Consider the following 22,647-nt stretch of genomic DNA (forward strand, 5'->3'; position numbering starts at 1 on the left):
CAGTCCTGTTTAAAGAGCTAAGCTTTCACTCTTTTTATTTCCTTTAACAAAGCCACATGCAGCTTCTGATGAAGAAGATCCACTGGTACCTGTTTCAGGTATGACCTTCTAATAGACATAAACGAAGGTTTTTTTTTTTTTTTTTTTTCCTGTGGATGATAAAATTTGCAGTGTCCTTTCAGGTGTGTGGTTTGTGTACATAAGTGTGTGTAAGGTAGAGAGTCATCATAAGTTGTAATGGGACATACATGATTATAGCAGAGGATTTATGCTCTGCTGCTTAGATAAGCATCCTGTATAAGATGAATAGTTCCAGGGGAGTTGTTTCTGTTGCAGGTACAGTGTGGCTTTACCCAATTTATCAGGCAAGCTGAATTTTTAATGTGGTCTCCAAGGAATGTTGAAGCACTAGAGGTGTTAGGTCTTTTGTAAGTTTTGAAAATATCAATTGAAATGAAGATTCATTGTGTACAGATAAAGCAATTATTTTTTTTTATTAGCTCTTTTGACCTTGATTTACTGAGTGCATACTTGTGTACAATCCTGGGGAAAAGATGAATGCTCTTAGTTCCCCTTCAGAATTCTCTTAATTGTTTTCAAACACAGCTCTTAAAGTGACACAAGGTCCTGGAAACGTATCTGGGGATAGTTAACTCTAGACTGAAACTGTGTGTGTCATCCAGCAGTTATAAGTTTTGAGGAATTGTACTCTTCAGGTTTATGGTACCCTTCAAAACTACTGGCCAAACATCTCTGTTGAACTACAAAACACATGCGGAGATTTGTAAGCCAGGTGATGATGGATTGTTTTTCTCTGGGCCCTGCAAAGAAAGCAGTGATCCTAAACGATGGAAATTGATTCACTGTGGGAAGTTTTCTACCACTTCTGTGGGAGAGAATTTCAGGACCATTGTTTTTGTTTATGTACGGGCACGGAGATATTAGAGTTTATAATTTAGTTATTTCACTTGAATTCTGGTACACTTCTGAAATTAATTACCTAAATAATTGCAATTGATCTGCTTGTATGAAGTTAATATTTTTTGTTCAAAACTTTTTTGCATTTCTGAATAGTCAAAAATTAAACCTTGAGGCAGTACCAAGCAGCTATGGGCTTTAATCTGGTCCTGGGAGTTTTAGTGTTAGTGTCAGTGTTGGCACTTTGTAATTGCAGCATCAGGATTTTCAGTGCTTTCATGTTCTTACCATTCGTAGTGGTGATCTAATTCTAATTATGGAAGGAAGTGTTTGACAGATGAGCTGTGGAGTGTGCACTGCAGTATTGCCTTACTCATTTGCCTGGTCCTGAAAGGAACAAACAGTCTGAGCATCAGTAGGTTGGCTGTGTAACAGAAAAAGTGGTATTTTATTATATGAGTGGTGCTTTTAACAGCTTTACTGCTGGTTGGTTCTTTACTGTCTTTGGGTATCAAAGCAGAAGCTCAATTTTATGCTTTTGCATCTTACTCAAACACAGTTTATTTGCACTGAATTTTAGTCTGAAGACATAATGAGCGTTTCAGAATTTACAAAATGTTTATTGTGGCTGGATGTGCTTCAGTGCCATGCACCTCTTTTTCTGCTGATGTATTCATCTTACTGAAATTTTGTATGGAGTGAGAGGCCGGGGGGAACTGCAGACCTATTCCTGAGGTGCTCGTTCTTTTCAAAAAAAGAGCTGCTAAGGCAAGGTTGCCTTTGTGGAAGGCAAGAATAAGGCCCCTTTTCACTTTATAATCTGCATGTTCTGCTTGTCTTTCACTTACAGGAGTGTCTACAAAAGGAAATTTAAGAACAAGGTGTTTGCCAAAATATCAAACAGGTCAAACTGAACTACAGGTGCCTGTAGCTGTTGCTTCTGTTTCCATGGATCCTGATAGAGGTACAGGAGGAGGTCTGACAGGGCAGCAGGTGAGTAAAACCAAATTTTTCTTTCTCTTAAGAGTGCACATTGTAGAAAAAAAGCTGAAAATTTTCAGATTGAAAATGTTTAAACAGTTTTAGAGTATTGTTTTTACAGTTTCTTACACTTTTTGCCCACTTTATATCATGGCTTTCTAGCAGAAATTATCACCTGAAGAGAACAAAGGCTGAATGTGCTACTTTATGTAAGTGGTGTGTAAGTGGGGCCATGTAAAACAGATTGTTTATATTTCAATGTGTGTATTTGCACTGAGGCAGTGCATGTAACCCTGGGTAGTGCCTAGCCTATACTTTACTAGCTAAACATGCAAGAAGTTTTGTTTATTTTACTCATTTTCATTGCTCTAGTCATCTCATTTAGAAATTACATGAGCAAAAACTCATTTTAGGGACCTTTTTGCTATGCCTGCTCATGTTAGAAGGGTAAAATCACTTTTTGTTTTTGATAGTAAAAGTTCAAAATGCATTTGAGCAGTAGAAGTAGCTTTGTCAGTTGATGTCAACTGCTTTGAATTTTGTGGTCTCCTCCTGTGAGACTAGGTGATGTGTTTCTACAGTTCCTTGCATTAGAAATTCCAAAGCAGTGGGGTTTCCTTTGGAAGGTTATTCTGTGTTGTGACAGATGCTGTTTAGAAATCTGTTGAGAGATGCCATTTTTCTAACGTGGTTTGTGTAGTACAATGACTGTGTGAGTCATTTGAGTGCTGTTGAGTCTCTTGCCTAGCAGTCATCTTGGGCCAGCCTGTAAATCACTGGGGTTGGCTTCTTCGTGCTTGCAGGCAGGATCTAAAACCTTTGACTCGTTCTGCATCACTGTTTTATTATCATGCAGTTAGATCTTGTTCTTCATCTAAGATGTCCTTCTCTGCCTTTTGTGTGCTGAGTAACAGCTGTGTGTCAGACATGTAGGTTCAAAATCTGATGTGAAGACAGATCACACAATTCTTGTTGCTGTGACAGTGTCATTGCCCTTTGAATCCTTCAGCATGACACATGACTCGTTGCTAAACTAGTATTAATTTTTAGGGCTTTTCCTGGACATGTATATTTCCCTTTCTCTGTTTATCGGTACTTGCTTTTAGAGGCTGGTATGTACCTCTACTTTGCAAATCATGCTGTTAAGTGGCATGCAGATAAATTCCACAAATAGCCCCCATTATGCAGAGTCTTTATGTAGAAGCATCTCTTCATAAGTATCTACAAGCCTGCTGCCTCACAGATGCCTTCATATGCCACATTAAAATCTGTTTTGTTGAATGGTGCATTGATTGCGTTACTTGTTGTCTAGAGAGTTTTTACTCTTTTTTTTGTGAAAGCCATTGTATAAATGGGTTTTGGTGTACTCTTATTTTAAATATAATGCCTGATACGTGAAATCTTAATTGGTGACTCGTGCTTTTATAGATGAGCTCACAGCTATGTTTCATTTTTGTCTTTTTAACCCTTCTGTTTTTCGCTTGCCTTGCCAAATTCTTATGGAAACTTTGTACTCTGAAGATAAGCTCTGAATACTTGAAACAAACAGAACACATGTTTTTACTCATTATTGAAGAAGAACTTCTTTTGCATGGAATTCTCATCAAAAACACAACTTTCTGCAAAGTGTTGTGTGTATGTCTAGGGAGAGCTGATGGCTTTACTATGGCTTAGAGTCATAGAAGGGTTTGGGTTGAATGGGACCCTAAAGATCATCCAGTCCAACCCTCCTGAAATGAGCAGGGACCCTCCTGAAAAGTGCAGGCTGCTCAGGGTCTCATCCAGCCTGGCCTGGACATAATTCTGAGTAAAATGCTCTAGGCTGGAGTAGGTGAGCTACTGTGGTCCTTTCTATGATCCTGCATGATTTTGTCATGCAGTTATCACCTTCCAAGGTGTGGAGAATATCTTCCCTGTACCGAGTCCCAAAACTGTCTTCTATCCTGAGCTGTGTAGAAAGGACAGAAATCTGGGAAATGGAGAGAGTCTTGGCCTCTACCTCCTTTGTTGTCTTCTTTAGATGGTCAAGCTGTTGCTGTGCATTATTCCACAGCTTCATTTTGATGTGTGTTATGGTACAAGTCTTCCTCTGATAATTTCCTGTGTGCCATCTTTGCATACTTGTGGGTGAAAGGAAAAACTGATTTTCCTCTTCATCCCACAAAACTTTGTCTGACAGTATGTACATCAGTTTGGGTAGTAGTTTTTGAGATCTTCTGTTAAAATCCCCTTCAGTAATGTGATCAAGCTTCATCCTCTTTTTTGAGGTCTGTAACTTTTCATTTTTCTTGAAGAAGTTTCATCATCTGTCTGCTAAAAAAAAATAGTCACACATTTTTAGCATGTGAAGTGAAATTCCTTCAACCGTATTTTTAGTTGAATTCAGTCAAGTTAGACATTCTCTCTTCATTTGTGAGTGACATATGTTTGGCAAGAAAACTGAAATCAAATGCCCCTTGAAAAGTGCTGAAATTTGCCTTATGAAATTCCTTTCCCCCTCGCCCCTGAGAAAAATACACTGAAGTTAAAATGAAGGATCACACAGGTATAACATGAGTCTGTGTGAAAACATCACCTCTCTTCGTAGTGGACATTATTCTTTACTTGTTTTTAAGATGCTGTTTAATTAGCTAAGAAGGAAAGGGGTCACTTACTCTCTGGTATAGATCAGCTGCTTTTACTGATAATGAGAGAAGCCCAGTGTTGGCTTTGTATTCTTTTGTGCATTATTGTGTTGACTTAGTCAAACTTCAGGGCATCTGGTGGCATTCTTTTATCTGATCTAAAGCACTGCGTGCACGTGGGGGGGTTTGTAAAAGTATAAACTGAAACTCCTTCAGAATGAGTGGAGGTACTGAAACTTGCCAAAATCCTGGACACAATAGCATAGCTCTTATTGCTGCATTTATCTTCGGGTTCCTATTTCGTGCTTACCACTAGCGCTGCAGAACTGAATACCCGATCACAGGAATTTTGGGTGAATAAAAACCAGTTTGGAGGCGTTTCCTGCGTGGAAGCAGCCGAAGTCGGGAATGCCGGGCAGGAGAGTGCCCTCCGGTGGGCACGCCTGGGAAGTGCAGCGGCTCGCTCTCTGCGTTCCCGGGAACGCGTGAAAGATCTGAAGTGCTCAGCCCTGCTACAGCCTTCTTTGACAAGTTTTATTTACTAAAGTAGCATAAACTTAGTAGTATAGTACATATCTAAGGAAAAAAAAATCATAATATATATGTATTCGTAAATACAGTATATATTTACAAAATAAGCAAATAAACCATTAAAATGAAACAGTAGCTGCATGTGAAGGTGTGTGTGCTTTTCTCTGTATTAGGAAAATGAAATAAAGGATGCCCTCTGCTAACAATATTTTGCTGTTTTGTATGCTTTGCTCAGAAATGCTAAGGCAGCCTGTTTTTTCTTACTCCCTATGTTATGATCCTAATATGATAAAGTTTGAAGTTGGATTTGGATATTGCTGCATTAGATTTCCATGAGAACCTACTCCTTTTTATCTAGTATGAATCAAGAAATAGCGAATGTCTTAAAACTTTACCCAGCATGTTTTAGTATTGAAGCTAGCAGCTTGCATTTGAATTACAAATACCTTAAAATAATTCTTCACAATTTGGTAATTTGTTTCATTGAAATGTACTTACAATTTAAAAAATACGAATTCTATTCCCAGGTGGAATTGATCTACTTTCAGCTTCTAATTATTAGGTCTTGAAATGCTTTTAATAGCTTATGAAGTATTTGTTTTCTTTTAAACAGTACATTCTAAAATGTAACTTTAAATTTTCAGGGCACTAATGAAGGAGGAATGAAGAGTGCTTCTTTAAAGGATTTGTGTCCTGAGGACAAGAGACGCATTGCAAACTTAATTAAAGAACTTGCCAGGTAAGAAGAAGCATCACCTGAAAATGCATTAAGTTTAAAGAGAGTCGTTTCTCTAATTAACATCAAGCAATGTAGAACTGCTTTAAAAACCTGAATATTTGCACAAGGTAATTTTTCTTGCTGGAAAAAGTATGAAGCAGCCTGGTTGGTTTTTCCTTGCTTTCTGAGCCCCTAAATATATATTTAAAATGGAGGCCAAAATTTCCATGACCAGCAGTACTTCTGTAATAACCCAATGACAGGGCTAGGATTTTGTTTGTTGTGTGTATCAAGTGCTACAAATAAACACATTCTGCTTTTGGAAATGACAGACTTTGTTGGTATGAAACTTTGTAGTCCTTATTATTTGGCAGAGGTAAGCTTTTGTATGAAAGGCCATGTTAAAGGTGAGTTGCTCTTCTCGTGGCTCAAACGTGTTGGTAATGATTTGCCTATGTAATTTTTACTTAACTAGCTAAACTTCTTCTTGCTTCCCTTAATTTCTTCTGATTCTACCTATTCCTTGAAAGGAGAGGCAGAAATAGTGCAAGTTTCTCAGCTTTAGCAGAAGTCTTTTTCTAAGTTCCATTCCAGTGCTACTTACAGTCTCAAAGGTAAAGGAGGTAAAAAAGAGTTTGAATTAAAGTGAGGAGATTTTTGTCCTAGTCTTTATCCCTAACACCTCAGGATCTCTGGAAATCTTTTTCTCACAGAGTCACTGTAAAAATGAGGAGGAGCACATGGGCCTTTGGTAGGCTTTGCCATATCAGTAGGGGAAGCTCTTGTGAGATGATCCCAGGTCCTTTGGGCTAGAAGTTATTGTTAATAATTACTGTTAATAATTAAATGCTTTTTGACTTATGTCTGTGCAATAATTGGCAAGCATTACTGTTCTTTTTTCATTTTATATAGGAAAATATGGAAAATTAGAGAAATTAAGTGACTTGCTCAAGGTCATGCAATAACTCTCTGGTGCAGCTAGGAGTATTTTCTCTCTGATTATCCTTATCCAGTGGACCATTTTACCTGCTAATAATTTTTACTAATACAGGATTTCTTGCCATACAGTATTTTAGTAATTTCTGGAGTTCTTCATGCTTGCAACTCTATTTTATCATGCCTTGTGTTAGAAAATGTATAGTTAAGACTGTCATAAAGAGTAGATTGGTGGGATGCCTGGTTACAAATTGTCAGATGTTGGAGCTATTCGGACACTGTTGCCACTGTTGATATATAGAGGTATATTCTAATATTAAAAAAAGCCTTTTATTACATTGTTCCTCATAATACACTGCTCCCTAGTGAATAGTAGTACAGTAATTCATTCGAGCATGGGATTCTTCTTAAATCTCAGATGCTGTGATTTTTCCCTGAGGACAGTTTGATATTTCTGCCTGACATTTCTTTGAAGAAAAATAGAAGGTGCAGCAACATTAATTTTGAAAAGTAAAATTAGTGGAACACTATTATTTTATACTTAGTTCTCTTTTATTTTTAAACCTAATCATATTTTTATTGGATGTAATTAAAAGTCCTTTGCAGAGTAATAGGGAAGTTGAACTTTAATTCCGCTCACCTCGTCACTTTTTTAAAACTCTCCATAATTTTCATCCTTAGTTGTGCAATGATAGAGAGTTTTTACAAGCAGTAGAACATTCTTTGCTACTTTGGAGAAGAAAAAGGAGCAGCAGAATGTTGAAAGTTTTACAGGATTACTGTCCTGCAGTAAATACTTGGAATAATAAAGGTCTCACTTGGGCTATACCTTGCTCTTCCTTATTTTGCTATAATTTATGAATGGTAGTTGAGGGTAATTCATGCACGTTTGTTGCAGGATGGTAAACAGATACAGATTGGTCAGTCAGCAGCTGCATGAAAGCTCTTTAAAAGTGGTAAAATTCTGTTTATGTGGAAACCACTTGCAAAATATGATTGATTCCCGGGGCTTTAATTTCAGCCAGGTGTTGCTTGAGCAGTTCAGGGTAGTGGTCTTCCCCCAGCTTCTGTGACTGCTGAAGGAGAGAGACCTCTCTTGTACTTTTCTTCCTGTTTTTTACGTTTTTTTCCTCCAACTCTCACTCCCACTGCACTTTTGAACATTGAGGGTGCCGGTGCAGTTGCTAATTTGCTGAAGTGTAAGATTTTGTATTGCTATGAGTAAATTCTGATGCTAGCTACATTAATATCATTTTCTCTGGGGTAAAAAAAGAGCTTCTGGGCTGTAAAGATCTCCTGCTGGGGATTCCAGTGGCTGACATCACCTTAGCTGTTCGGAATTTTATGGAATTGGATTTTGAGACAGGGTCTAAAGAAAGGACTCAGCTGTATCCTTTCTAATCCTCCTTTCTAGGCTAAATAATCGTAGTTTTTGATCTGTGCTTCTGCCTGTAAATCTAACCATTATCTTGCCCTTCTTTGAATGTATCCTTTTAAGGTGAAATGAGAGTGGCAGACTGGAGCCAGAGTTTAAAATCCTTGATTGTAGCAAATTCGAGCTTTTTAATTTATTGTGTCAGCAGATTCTTTTAAAATTGCTTTTGTAGAGGAATTTCTGAGAAGAATGAGTCATACCCATGAATGCCAAAGTGCTTTGTGAGTAAGTGGAGTATTCTTGAGTGTGATCAGTCATTATTTTCTGAGACAACCAGTGTGGCACCTTCATGTTTTCAGTTATGTCCTCCTGGTGTGGTGGTGAAAGTGGCACAGTAAGAGCAAATTTTATCTCTCCCTATGAGCAAAGTCCTTTCAAGAGAGGCAAAGAAGACTCTCTCTGAGCTTTTTATTCCTGCAGGCTGCTCCTGGAGCAGTCATCAGCTTATGCAATGAAATGAGCAGTGGCATGGTGAAGACACAGAAAGATTCTTGTCTCGTGCTTGCTGCCAGTGTCAGGACACATTAGCCTCCTCTGAGAAGGAGCAGCACAGGGCCTGCTGGGACTTAGCCAGCTCACTGTTGAACACTAAGGACTTGCTAGACACCACACTGAGACTGATTATGAAGTATTCTAGGGTGAAATACTTTGAGTGACATGCAGATTTTGAGAGATCTCTCTTTCTTGGCCTTTGGTTAAATAGAGAGGATCATAACTCCTTAGCAGAGAGAGTGAATGTGTGTATGTTTGCAAGATTCACTTCACTCCTAACTGGTGTATAGCCATAGTTCTGTGACTTTGGGGCTCCTGGTATGGCAGGTACATCATAAATACTTCTTCCCTGATCACAAATGCCTGTACAGCTCACATATGGAGTTTGTCTTTTGAGTGAACAGAAGCATTGACTAAGTGATGTAGAGTGGTTCATGAAAGTTTAAATTTTGTTTTTAGTGGCAAAAATTGGTACCTAACTACTTTGCATTATTTCTTTCTTTGAATAAGATAAGCTTGGAGAAAGCTGGCTTCCTGTTGTCTTTGCAAACAAATCTTCAAAAGCAGTTTTGGTAGAAAGGTATCATAATGCCCTTCTGCACCCATGGGAAGGAGAGATTTCCCTTTCCAAATGAGATACAAGATGGTTTTTGCTATTATGTTTGTGGCTAAGATCACTGGCATGCCCAGAATCACTTGTAACTGGCAGCTACTAAAACAGCCTTCAGACAGCCTGCTATCCCTTATTGAGAAAATGCTTCCCTCATCCCAGCTCTCTGGATTCCGAAACCCTTTGTAGGGTGCTAGCAGTTTGGGATACTAGTCTTTTCTACTGTCTTTGATATGAAGCTGAAATTGACCAACTGAAATTGAAATTTTCTAACAAAAGGTGAAAATGGGTGTCAAAACAGAATACTAATTTGGTTGCAGAACTGGAAGCCATTGAAGAGGTTTCAGTAAAGCCATTATAGTGAATATTTGCTGTTTTTCTTCCAGTCCTTAAGATCTTTGAAGGAAAACTTGCCTGTCGTTTGTATTACAAATTTTGTGTGTTTGGCCTCTTGTGTTGCCTTCTCTCCTGGGTTACACTACTTAATATTTAACCAAATTGTTACCTGGCTTTAAAATCAAAATCTTTTATCTTTTTTTGTGTGTTACTTTAGGGGCAATTTTGTGCTGCAGTTTTCTTAATTGGTCAGCAGTGAGACTGCAAATGAGATATCCCTAAGCTTGCCTGGAAATTACTTTGTGTTGATAGGTAAAGCATGCCCAGGATTATTGTATCACCAATCACACTTTCTGTGCTTAAAAAGTCATTTGTAGCTATAAATTCATGCTGTGAAATCTAGTTTTGTATTTTACAGGTTGCATATCATAAAATTTATCCATTGTGTAGCAATTTCAATTAGGTTTTGGGCGCATAGCAGTTTTTTTTAAATTATTTTTTTCTAATGTGTACAAACTGCATATGATGCTTAAGTAGAATGTATCAGATTTGTGAACCCTGATCCTTGGACAAAAATTCTGTTTCTTTCTTTCCTTCCCCTCTCCCCCCCACCCTGCCCTCCATGGTGGTCTGCCCTGTTCCAGATGCCATTATTTGCCTGGAATTTAAAACCTGTAGTTTTCAAGAATGGTCGCCATAGCTTTTTAATCTTTGCTAGCCAGTTGACAGACTAATACCAGATTGGTGTTTATTAGAAGACAAGTGTTCCCAAGGAGTGTTGGACTGATCAGTGAAGTTCCCAGTGTCTATGTATCTGTTTTTTGTTTAGTTTTCCTTCTGTCTTAACTAGCTGAGCTGCAATGTTCTTACTGCATTTCAGATTTTTTTTTGGTAAAAGCTCATTTTTTAAAATTTTAAAAAATAGGAGATGCTGTTTTTAATTTGCTTTTCCAGCTCTGCCTTCAGTCAGAAAGAGCTGAGTTCTGTCCCTAGTGTAGTGTTGATGTGAGTATTATCATGGCTCTTTCTTGTGCATGTCAGTTTTTTATTAAACAAATAAAACTTGGAAGTGCTGTTGACTTGTGCAGTGCTTCAAAAATTCCACCTGGAGAGCATCAGTCCTGCTTACTCAGTGGAATGAGTCAGTGTCATCAGCAAACTCCTTGATCAATTCCTTCTTTAGATTAGACAGAAATACTAGTATCAGCAGTGGACCTGGGAGCACACAATAATAATTGGAACTGGTGAACTAAGAATTAATTTTAACACTAAGGCGGATGCCCTAGGAGGGGCATCAATATATTTGCATTACGAGTTTTTCGAAAGAGGCTCCTGCAAAATAAAATTATTTATTTAAATGCATTTAGAATTATATAGGCTTTTTGAACTGTTGAATTTAAAGCAAATCTTGAACAAAGATGGTGCACGTCCTATGGCACAAGGTAGGTGAATGTGAATTGAATGCAAGAAAATGTTGCAGACACTGAATGGAAGGAATAGTTCCACTGATTCATCATCTTTGCTCTCTGCTGTCAGTTGTCTGTTTGATCCTGGAAGCAAGAGCAATGGAGCTGGATACCAGCATATTGCTCAGTGGAGCAGTTGAGCTCTTTGTAGTTGTGCCTTCCTTCTTTCACTGCTCTTTTCTGACCTAAGTGGGTGAACAGAGGGTGAAAATACTTTTGAGGAGCATTATATGAGCCTTGTAATGTTTTTGTACAGCATCAGTGAAGTCTTCGGTACTTCTGCTAAAAATCATATGTTCTTTACTGCCAGAAGGCAAAGAAATAAGTTTAATAAAAAACGCAGCAACTCACTGAGCTATTTATAGGAAGTGACATAAATCCAGCATAATCTGATGAGATTCTTGTATTCCTTTTCTCTAACTTCCTTTTGCCACCTCCTGTGAGTAACCGTCTTTTGTATCTTGCCTGCCCTTTATGGGCTGTCTCCTGCTTTGTGATACATAAACACATACTGCCACATTTCTTCTGAGATCACTTACTGTTCTCAGTCATTTACTGTGTAAGTAAATGTGGCACAATATATTCATGTGTCTGGGAGTGTGACAGCTTGCTGTGATATGTGTTAAATACAAACACAGCACGTGAATGTGATGCACACTGATATAAGCAACAAATCACAGAATCTAGAGATGAGTAAAGCCAGCTACATTTTGTCTGATTTTTCTAGTGCTCTCTTCTTTCATGCGTTTTTTCTTATACTGTTGTTCAATTTTTGTGTTATTGGGTACCAGCATAGCCCAGCGTTTGTTGCCCCAAACCCTTTTCTCATGCAGCATCACTCCTACAAATTACTGACCAAGCTTCCTTCCTTTCATAGAATCCTAGAGATGGTACTTGTTCTCTCTTTCCAGTTGCCTGCCCTGCTTTTGTTCCATTCCTGTCTTTGATCCACGTGGTCATTGTGTTCTTCATTGTGGTTTTCTAATTAACTTTTTTTGGTTTTGCATCTGTCACTGATAATGTGAAGGAAGGTCATTTGTGCTGTAGTTATTTAGGTGGCTACACTGGACTCAGAGGAAGCAAATGGGCCATGGTTGGATATGAGAGTCTCTATCTGCAGCTTGTGGCAAATGTGCTGTGGCTGTTACTGCAAGGAAGTGTCGTGGAAATTCCTCAAAAGTTTGTTGCCTGCTTAGCTAAGGAGTGCAGAGGTGTTGGTGTGGGTCCAGAATTTATATAGGTAGTTTCTGTTTCTTTAATGCTATGTGCAAAACCCTTTTGACAGCCTGTGAGTGGAGGGGAAGGGGCCAAGGAACAGGTTGAACTCATCACACCTTCCCAGACTGGGCCCAAGGTTGTAAGTGAGACCTTGTGCATTTGACTAGTGAAATATTTTTACGCTTAATCCGTGTCTTTTTTTTCCCCCCTGTACATTAGAAACTTTACAAGTAATAATTTGATCCAAGCTTTCAAACTGCCCTAATTTAAAGAATTTGATTATCCGGTATCTGTCGTCTGTCTCCCTCTAGGTTTGTAGAGAAAAACTGTGAGTTTCAGTATTATTATTTCCAACTTCATGCAGTCTGCTTGAGCTGATATGGGAGGGCTGTGGGTTGATCTTGGAGTTGGGGAATACTGCTTGCCCATAATTCACTCCAGGGGAGTGACCCAGTTGTGGTATTTATGACTTCTCCACTGGAAGATCAAAACAAATCTGTGCCCTCTTAAGGGGAACAGTGATACCAAATGTATGGCTCAGTCCTTGAACAAAACATTCTGTTCAGAATATTAGTCTAATGGGATGAGTACAAGGCTTAGTCTAATACTTATATATATATATATATATATATATATATATATATATATATATATATATATATATATATATATATATACTTCATTTTTCCCCTCCTCTTTCCTCTTCCCATAAGATTGTTCCACTTTAAGGAAGTTAAAATTGGAGTTTTCTAAAAGTTGTATTGCTTTGGTCTCCTGTCACCTGTGTTGTGGCAGCTGTTTTATCATCATAAAAGGCTGAACTTTAAGAGCCTTCAGCAACAGAAATTGCCTAAGTGCAGAGCAATAATATTTATTAGTCTAAGCTCATTACTTAATATTTTTGTGGAGCTTTTATGGAACCATGATTTCCAAGCCACGTTTTTTAGCACAGTTACAGGATCATCTATGCATAATGATCTTCTTGCCTACGTGATACCAGAATAATTGTTTTTATAGCCTGCTCTTGAGGTGCAGAATAAATGATCATTGTAAGCCTTTCTCCCATTGTCATCCTTTAATCTTGATCCAATTATTTACACTGAGCAGCAAGATACAGGGTGCCATGCCCCAGACAGAAAGGAAAATTTACGCCTGCAGCTTGATATTTGAAAATCCTCAGAGAAGAACAAACAGTTTTGTTTGGAGAAAGCTAACAAGAAAAATGATTCTTTCTTGAACTTGTATTTGACCAGTAAAGGTGAAAGAAGGATTAGTTTATAGATTAAGAAACAGAAAAATTTTCCAGAATTTTCTTCTGTCATGTCATCTAAGCTCTTCTGTCTGAGTTTTCTGTCTTCATGTCCTAGGTTTGAAAGTATCCCAGTGCATCTTCATTATGGCTGCAGAGAATCAGACTGGGCAAACCTAATTGTGGGTTCAGGCCCTAACTTTGTCCTCCATGCTGCCCATTAATGTGCATGTACTCTACTGAGACCAGTGTTTCTGGAAAAAAAAAAAGAGATGTATTGCATCAAGTCGTACGCACCTTCCTGTGTAATATATTATAAACATTGTGAGGAACTAACCTGCTTAAGGGTGGAGAGGATGTTATCCATTTACCTGCAAAGTGGTGGAGGAGTTGGAAGTCAGGCACTGTGGTTATGGCATATATTTTATTTTTCTCAAATTCTTTTCAGGGTAAGTGAAGAAAAAGAGGTGACGGAAGAACGGCTGAAAGCTGAACAGGAATCGTTTGAGAAGAAGATCAGACAGCTAGAGGAGCAGAATGAACTTATCATCAAGGAAAGGGAAGATATCCTTTAAAAATATGTGCAATGGCTCACTGAAATAAAAAGTGAAGTACAGAGAAATAATTGTTCTAATTTATGGCATAAAATAAATCTGCATGTGCTGCCATTCAAAAGCAATCAGAGAGATGACTTGTCAGCATGTGACACTGGTTCATTTGAGCTTAAACTGCCATCCAGCTGTTCCTATGATGTTGTTTTGCTATGAAATAGATATTTGTCAACTAAAAAATGACAATAAGGAATTTACACATTAAAATATGACTATAGATATTTTTTTAAAATTCTGTTAGGTGGTCATAATTTAGTTCTAAAACTTGCATGGTATTCCATTTCTCTCCATGTCCAGAGAAAGGGAATCTACACTAAATGGATACAAATTAAATATATGTACTAGGAGGTTTAGCTAGCTTGGGCTTTTTGTTTGGTGTAGGGTTTGTTTGTATATAAAAAAGTTAGATTCTCTTTTCTTGCTGACTGTGGCTTGCATTTCTTTAAGCTGCATATGCTTAGTCCCAATCCTGGAATATCACATGCAAAGTCACTATTGCAGGAATTGATATTTTTCTTTCTGAGGTGTGACAGACCTTTACAAAATTCTCTTGTACATTTTTCTTCCAAATCTCTGATATTGATGCTTTGTTGTTAAATTCCTCAGAGGGCTAAGGATTGGCTGCAGTGGGATAGGGAAGAGACAGGACTGCAACTACAGGAAAAGCAAATAGTGTGTGATTCATTGGGAGCTGCATTGCTGATGGAGGGTAGTAATGTTGTTTTAAAAAGCATGATGGAGCCCAGTATGCAGTACTGTTTTCAGTCTTGAGCCATCCCTTGTTCAAGTTAAAAGCAAAGTTAGTGACAAAAAGAGGCTGTTCAAGCTATTGGCCGGTGTTGAAACAGAAATAGAGAAAATTCAGAAATTTAAGCATGAATTTGGAGGAGGGTTCTTGAAAATTCTGGCAGTCCTATTTCACAGTTTAGCACTGGAGGTGTAGTGAAAACAGTGCTTCTTTATGATGGAACTTGCTTAGTTTAGGGAAGACATTCAGTGATGTGTGGTCTCTGTCAGGAGAGCATTGCCCTGATGACTTAGAACATCCCTTGTAGCACAGTGGCACTTACTGTGTCTGTTTGTCCTAAATGATATACACATCAACAAACTTAGCTGTTTGTGCACTGTTACTGGAAAATATTAGATCTGAGGTATTTCAAGAGCCATTAGATGTGACAACAGCTCTTTGACACTGATTTCACTGAAGCCAGTATTTTGTTGTATATTGAGGCTTGTGTGTTCAGTCAGCTCATGAATGTGGGTGGGATGCATGTTCCTGATTTTTTTGTTGTTTATCCACACAAAGATTTCACTAGTTCACATGAAGTTTCTTTGGCTAGTGGAAAGTAGACATGCTTGCTTTTTTGTTCTGTTGTTTGGGGTTTTTTCCCTTTCCTTTTGTTTCTTTAGCAGAAATAGATTGCACAAGCATGAATACTTTTCCAGAAGTCTGGTAGACATAGCAGAAGGTTAATGCATGCAATTTTACACTTCATAAAACTCTGTAAAACCTAGATATATAAAACAAGGTTATAATTTAAAACAATGTAATTTTAACTGCTGCAATACTTGCCTATCATACATGAATGATTCAAGATCTTCAGTGTAACTCTGATCACTTAATTTTTAAAGCTTGTTGCAGAGACAAGGAATAGTACAAATGACTTGCCGAGGCTGAATACAGATTATGGCTGTTTCAAGTACAGCAACTTGAAATTCCTTAATTTCTTCTGGATTATAGTGTCCACTTGCAAATAAGGTATCAGGGATATAATACCATAAGAAAAAAAACTTGAAGCCTGTTAAAATCAATTTTATCTTTTTTTTTTTCCCACATAGTGAATTTATTCCCTATAAGATAACTTTCTTTACTGCAGTATTTAAAAGTACCCTGCAGTAATAAATTGGTGCTTCTGATATAAATGCAGCTATCCAGCAAAGTGCAATTTCAGCCTGGTAAGGGTTTAGTTCACTTAGCAGGGACTGTGTGGGTTGTTTTCAGCTACACATGTTTTTGTTGTTTTGTTTTTTCCTTTGAGATTCTTGGAGGAGAAATACTGTTTGGTGCTTGAAATCCCTATTTTGAGGAAAATCCATCCTTATTTTGTTGTGGTTGATTTTTTTACCACTGAGAAGCTGTGAAGATCTCTCTGTTCAAATTTGCTGCTCATGAACTGTGAAGCTTTGGGGAGAAGGGAGATGGGTGGGTATGCAAAGATCTCACTACAAAACTTTGAGTAACTTACCAGCATTTAGAAAATAGCATGGGCTATTTTCTTTGGGCTGTCTGCAGCCCAAGCTCACTTTTACTGTGGAACTGCCCAGTGCTGTCTGGGTAGGGACCAACAAATAAAATTTCATGCATATTTAGAAGTCAATTCTACCCTTCCTTGGCAGGTGAAACTTTGAAAATGGAGTATTTAGTATTAGGGCTTGTTGTTAATGGAGAACAAGAGTGATGAGCATACTGTGAACCATAAATAGTCCAGCCTATTGCCAGGGTTGCCAAATACTTAGTATTGTATTACAATACTAAGTATTTGGCAATTATCCCAGAATTAAGGAAAATTAGGGATTTCAAGTAGTCAGTTGGTCTACACCTTCTTCCTAAAGAAGTATTAAGGCCTATCATATTATTGTATAATTTGGTCAAAAGTAGTTGTTCTGGCTTGGTTTATCTCATGATATTTACATTTCAGACTGACTTCTTTGAAAAGAAATGTGATCTGAAGTGTTTAAAAAAAAAGTTCCAAAACCAAAAGAGGATCAAAGCTTTGTTTTGTTTGTATTAAACTCCTTTGCTTATAATAAACTGGAAAGTTCTGGTGCTGCTGTTAGAAGATGTGGCACTTAGTGGTGTTCAGGGACACATGCTGGGATGACAGCTCTTGCTGTTCTTACTAAAATTTGCCCAGTTGGACTGACCTGGATAATCCAGTAACAGCTGCTCACGCTCTCTTGATGCCCTCCCTGGTGAAAGCATCCTACAACTTTGAAGATGATAAAGTGGTGGGGAAAAATATCACTTTCTGAAAGTGAAGTGTGTGTAAAAGATAAAGAGGCAAAATGTAGATGGCGTGTGTGTTGGGAAAGTGAGATCTAGAACATGAGATCTGGAAAGAAAGACTTGGAAAAGGAGGTTGGGTGCGACTGATGTGAAAGCAACAAAAGCCTGTGACTGATGGGTTCAGAAGTGTTTGGGATAAGCAGTTAGGGTTAATAAGAACCAAGGTGGCGGCAGGTGACCTTGGATCAGTCAGACAATTTTAAGACAACTGATGCAAGCAGGGATGTGTCTGTTTAGGGTGTTCAAGCACCCTCTGAACTTTTGAAATAGAATTTGGGATTAAGTTCATGTGAGAATTGCCATGTATCACCTCCTGTGGTGTCTTCTACAGGATCTGCTCTTGGTATTGGTGTTCTCTTTGCTGCTGTATGGTGACTAAGCTGCTTCTAGTGGCAGTCTAGATTCTGGAATTGGCTTTGGAGTGTGTGACTTGCAACTTCCTTGTTCTTATTTGTGTTTTCATTTGCATTTCCACAGTAAGGGGTGAGCATTGTGCACCATGTTATGCACTTAGACTACTTGTGCTGCATCTTTTTCCTCTTTTGCTAGGAGCTGCTGATAGAAAAGCTTTTGGCTTTCCTTATTTTGTCCCTGATGTATTTTCAGGCACCTATTATTAATTTAGGTTCCAAATATAATTTAATTTAACAATCAGGAAAATATCCTTTGTAAGATGTCCCAATACTGTCATGATATATGTCTTAGGAAAAAAAATATAATGAGATTATTAAGAAACAAATACTACTGATACTTCATAGCTCAAAAAAATTATGTTGTGGTCTTTAGCTTTTCTTGTTATCATCATTGGGGATTTTTTTCATGTAAATTTGATGCGGTTGCATAAATGAAGAAGAAAAAGCAGCTATAACATTTCTGTAAAGACTTACTAATAGGTGAAGAGGAAACTTACTAAAAAATTTTAAGAATTGGTTATTGAATTCTAAGGTCTGTTTAAATTATTATTATATAGACAAGGAATAGGCAGATAAAGGAAAGAAGAGATTCTGTTTATTACAAACTTTTTTCTTTTTTGTAGATTTAAACTAGTCACCTGTACTATTCTACTGTTTTGGTTTATATTTAGAATGCACCTTTTTGTTGGAATTATTTTCTGACTGAACATAGACTTACAAAGTGGTTTGACCTTGAAATATCATCTAGTCCAAGCCCTGGACAGGGACACCTCCCAGTAGACCACATTCTGAAGACCCAGTCAAATTCATGCAACAAATCCTGTATGATTTACTTGGTTAGTCTTAAAATTGATCACAGACTCTGTTTACATATGTCCTTAATATTATAGAACTACTTAATTAGTTGGTTTTGCATGCAGTTAACATGAATATTAATTTAACTAAAACAGTTCATTTGCTTATAGTGTTAGTGAGACATAGAATATTAATTTGCTGTAAGAATAATGAGCTTTATAACTATTATCTAGAGACTTTAATAAAAAGCTTTTAGTTTTGCCATAGTACTGTTCATTACATAAGTCTTACATACATAAATTAGGGCCACTTACATATTTTCTCCTTTTCCTATCTTAATGTGTTAATGTAAAATTAGTAGTATTTTTCAGAAGAAAAAGAGGTACTGGCTTGCTTAATGCAAAGAACAAATTCGTAGAAAAAGGAGATACCAGAATATGGAATTTACTTGCTGGTTCTGCCTTATTTTCCCTATAACATTAAATCTGATCTTCTGAAAATATGAACACTTGTGCTTCCTTTCCTTTTTTAATCAGACCCACCAAGTCGTCATCACAGATGAGGAAGCAAAGGTGATCTTGCACAGAAGGGCTTTGGCCATGTACTTTGTTTGATGTGTGGTCCCAGTGTCCTGTGTGGCAGGTTCATGTGTGTGTGCCTCCCCGGGGCTGCTGTTGGCAAGGGGACAGTCTGCACTCAAAATATCAGCACAGTGTCACAGATATTAACACTGCATTTAGCATCTATGTGAGAAAATGGGTCCCTGCCTTGTTGTGCCCCCACCCCTTCCTCCCAAAAAAACCCCAAAACAACAAGGTAAGAAGAAAATTTCTATAGAAAGGGAAATTTGCCATTTTCAGGAAACTTGTGCTTTTGAAAGTCAGGCTATTTATTTAAAACTCAGTAATAATTTTAGAGATTAACTCTGGCTGAGTCTGTTCCTGATGGTATAGTTTCTGACAAGTTATGAACTGAGGGTTTGAAATGACCGTCATTATTTTTCTTTTATTTCTTAACTTGGCTCCCTCAGTTTATCATTTAAAGTTTTTTCCCTTCCTGTTTTTCATATGTGAATGCATACTATATATCTTCTTGTGCATCATAATTTGTTTGAAGGTGTGTGAGGAGAATGGAGAATTAGTGTTTTGCTCCTTTCTTCCATTTTATCCAAGTACTTTTTGAAGGTGTTTCTCTTACTGTTATTTCAGGTATCCTACTAGTAAATGTTCCTAAGCAACCATTGTGGTCTGTTGAAAAAAAGCAGCACTTATTAAAAAGTCCCTGAATATTTATATGCTATTCTGTAACTGCAGTATTGGTTAAATAATGTATGTATTTACGAACTGAAATGTAGAAGAATCAGTCAAGGACTATTGGGTAAATAAGATATTTTGAATTTTTCATGAACTTTTAAACTAAAACAAGGTGAAACATATTGTAATGTTGAGTATTCAAATGGATCAATGGCTGGAGATTAATTTGAAGCTTTCTGTGCTTAATCCTAGTTAGTGCCTTGTAGCACAATCTAGCAACACTGTCCATGTTATGAAAATACCCAGAATCAGCATGCAGTATCTAAGCAGTCAGCAACAGCCTCTGTAGAATATGAGCTGGACAGGCTTTTCGCCCTAAACCTCTGCACTCAGTGGTGCAGGATTGTCTGTGAGATGGTATTGTCAGCATAGAAATACAGCTGTGGAATGGGAGAAGCATATTTGCTCTGTGTTTTATACCAAGGGTGCAGTGGTGTTCTGTGTGTGTCTGACTGAAGCGGACAGCAGCTCTTGTATAGAATTTTGGAGTTCCCCTGAGGTGAGTGTTGAGGGCTAGTAGCATTCTCTCATCTCCCATGTTCCATGACATTTTCACATTCTGGTGATCTGTACCTGGTACTAGAGACTTGATGATTTTGAAACTGAGTAAGAGCTGGAGTTCTGCCCTGCCAGGTTGTGGATACCCATGGGTAACTATATGCTTCCCAGCCAGCCTCTCTCCCAGCTCTGGGTATCTGAAGCACAGGTTTATGATATTATCTATATTAACTGTCTTGTGGACATGACAGAACTGGATGTGATGATGGGCTGCCCTTGTCTAAATTAAACAGGAGAAACCTGTCATTGGAAATGCACCTTCAGCCATGGCAGTCTCATACATCAATATCAGGTATTTTAAGAAAAAAGGTGAAGTAGTTCAGGTAAAAAAAAAATTCTCCATGGGAGTCAGGCTGGTCAGTTTAAGTGTCTCAGGTGAAATACAGATCTTTCTGCTTTTTCCAGATGCTTAAACTGACCAGGCTACTTACCTGACTGAATTTGACCGCTGGTTTTGTGGTTATTGCTGAAACATTTGTCTTTAGGCATGTGAGCTTTCAAAGTGATGTTTGAGTTACATTTTTTCTTTATGACATTTTGCTCATTTGGAAACAAAGACTGAGTTCTTTTAAAAGGAGGCACAAATGGGAAAATGAGATCATTAATTGTTGAAGCTGGTACTGTAACAAATTGACTAGAAATGTGGATTCAGAGAAATTGATGTACTTTATCCTTCTAAACTAAATGAATTCTCCATCTGCTTCAGCTTCTCAACTATAATGAGGACGTAGGGCTGACTCTGCTATTGGTTTCTCTGTCTTCCTGCACTATTTTGGAAAGTTTAAACATTTCTTGCATAATTAAATACACTTTCAATAAATCAATCTCATAATAATTGTTGTTCAGGAGAGTTCATTATTCAGTTCAGTCTTTTAAATTACTGTTCTTCTTTAAAGGATTCTTCTGACGTAATGGCTTCTTCTAAATCCATTTGCCATGCTCTAGCTTGTAATTACTTTAGATTTGAAGAATAAAATGAATGGCTTTATTATTAATCAGTAGCAAATTTGTCTTACTGTTTTTAGAGTGGCCTTCACTCATGAAATAGTTTTAATGGTCTAGATAGCAAAACACTTCATACCTCTCTTTCAACAGAGATTCAGTGAAAGCAATCAGATAGTTTTGGGGGGTTTTTTTCTTCCCTCTGTCTCACATCAAACATTTGTCACAGTGACTGTCATCATGTGTTTGCTGTTGTATTCTGTGAGCTACTGGCTTTCTGAAAGCCTTGTTTTGCTGCCTGCTTTTAAATTGGAAGTTTTTCAGGCTGGGATAGACTTTATTTTTGCCTTGTGCTGTGGGGAGTACATTGCACTTAAGCATAGCATTAGTTTAATGTTGGCTTTTACGATGGACATTGGCCTGTAAGAACTTTGTCACTGTTCAAGCATGATGAAAACAGCATCTGTTTCTTAGCCCCTTTCTTTTGATGTGGGATTTCATGGTCCATAGTGCCAGTGCTTTTGTAGTCAAGAGTTGCAAGTCTGTACCTTCCCATAGCAAAATGCCATCTTGTTTTACAGCAGGTGAGACTGCACAGGTGACTGTCCTACGTTAATCTTCTCCATTTGGCATCAGTTCTTTGTCCATAGTCTCTTGTAAGGTTGTTCAGATGCATCCTTAATTTTAAACTGTTAGTCAATGCAAACTAATATAATGCATTTTTAGCCTTGCTAAACTTCTTAGGATCTAGTGGATGTTACACTAATAACTCATTTCCATAGACTTAGAAAATGAAAGTGGGTTAGTTGTAGAGTTACAGACATTCAGTCAATCTCAGCTTTTAATTTCCTTAGGAATTCATTACTATAGCAGTGCTCTTGGCTTTGTTTCCTCTATCAGTTGTGATGTTTAACGAGGGCTAAGAATTTTGAGTAATACTGAGGAATTGGAAAAAACATCCAAAGAGGAATGAATAGAGTTCTTAAAGTCGTAATTTCATGGCTCTCTGGGAGGTTATTAAAAGTGTAAATGTAAAACTGGATGGAATTCATCTGGAGACAAGAACTTCATTGAAGATTTCCACATATACCTTTTATCCTTAGTTCTATTGGCATTACACCTTCTTTGGTCTAGTTTTAGGAGTTGTAGTAGTTTTTCATTTCACATTAACAGTTTTCAGTTCAGATCCTTAAATACATTTTTAACTGTGGAAATGGTAAGCTTTTGCTGATGGCAGTGTGGTCACTTTCATTGTGCATATGGCAGGAGATTTACATGAAGGTCATCCCCTTCTTGGGACACAAAATACCCCAGGGTTTATTGAGCAGGGAGTACAGTTGTGGTAATAAGGATTATGCTGCTGATAAGTTCCCCTCAAGGCCCAGTGATGGTAATACCCCTATATTTTGTCTTTAAAGAAAACTGCTGAGAGGC

General features: G+C 37.7%; 1 protein-coding gene across 2 annotated transcripts in view; it reads left to right on the forward strand.

Annotated features, from left to right (window-relative positions):
* The window catches only part of KIAA1328 (KIAA1328 ortholog), a 176,377-nt gene that overhangs the window by 4,532 nt on the left and 149,198 nt on the right, over nucleotides 1–22,647 (forward strand). Inside the window, exons 2-5 of one of the 2 annotated variants that reach the window (XM_071425768.1) lie at nucleotides 63–98; nucleotides 1,769–1,911; nucleotides 5,699–5,793; nucleotides 13,963–14,078. In XM_071425768.1, coding sequence (XP_071281869.1) covers nucleotides 63–98; nucleotides 1,769–1,911; nucleotides 5,699–5,793; nucleotides 13,963–14,078 — 390 coding nt within the window. Of the gene's footprint in view, nucleotides 1–62; nucleotides 99–1,468; nucleotides 1,654–1,768; nucleotides 1,912–5,698; nucleotides 5,794–13,962; nucleotides 14,079–22,647 lie in introns of those variants that run through there. The other variant, XM_071425767.1, reaches the window with a different exon arrangement.

This window comes from Agelaius tricolor, unplaced genomic scaffold, assembly GCF_023055355.1.
Source record: "Agelaius tricolor isolate 1412-34295 unplaced genomic scaffold, bAgeTri1.0.p SCAF_4, whole genome shotgun sequence".
Lineage (NCBI taxonomy): Eukaryota > Metazoa > Chordata > Aves > Passeriformes > Icteridae > Agelaius > Agelaius tricolor.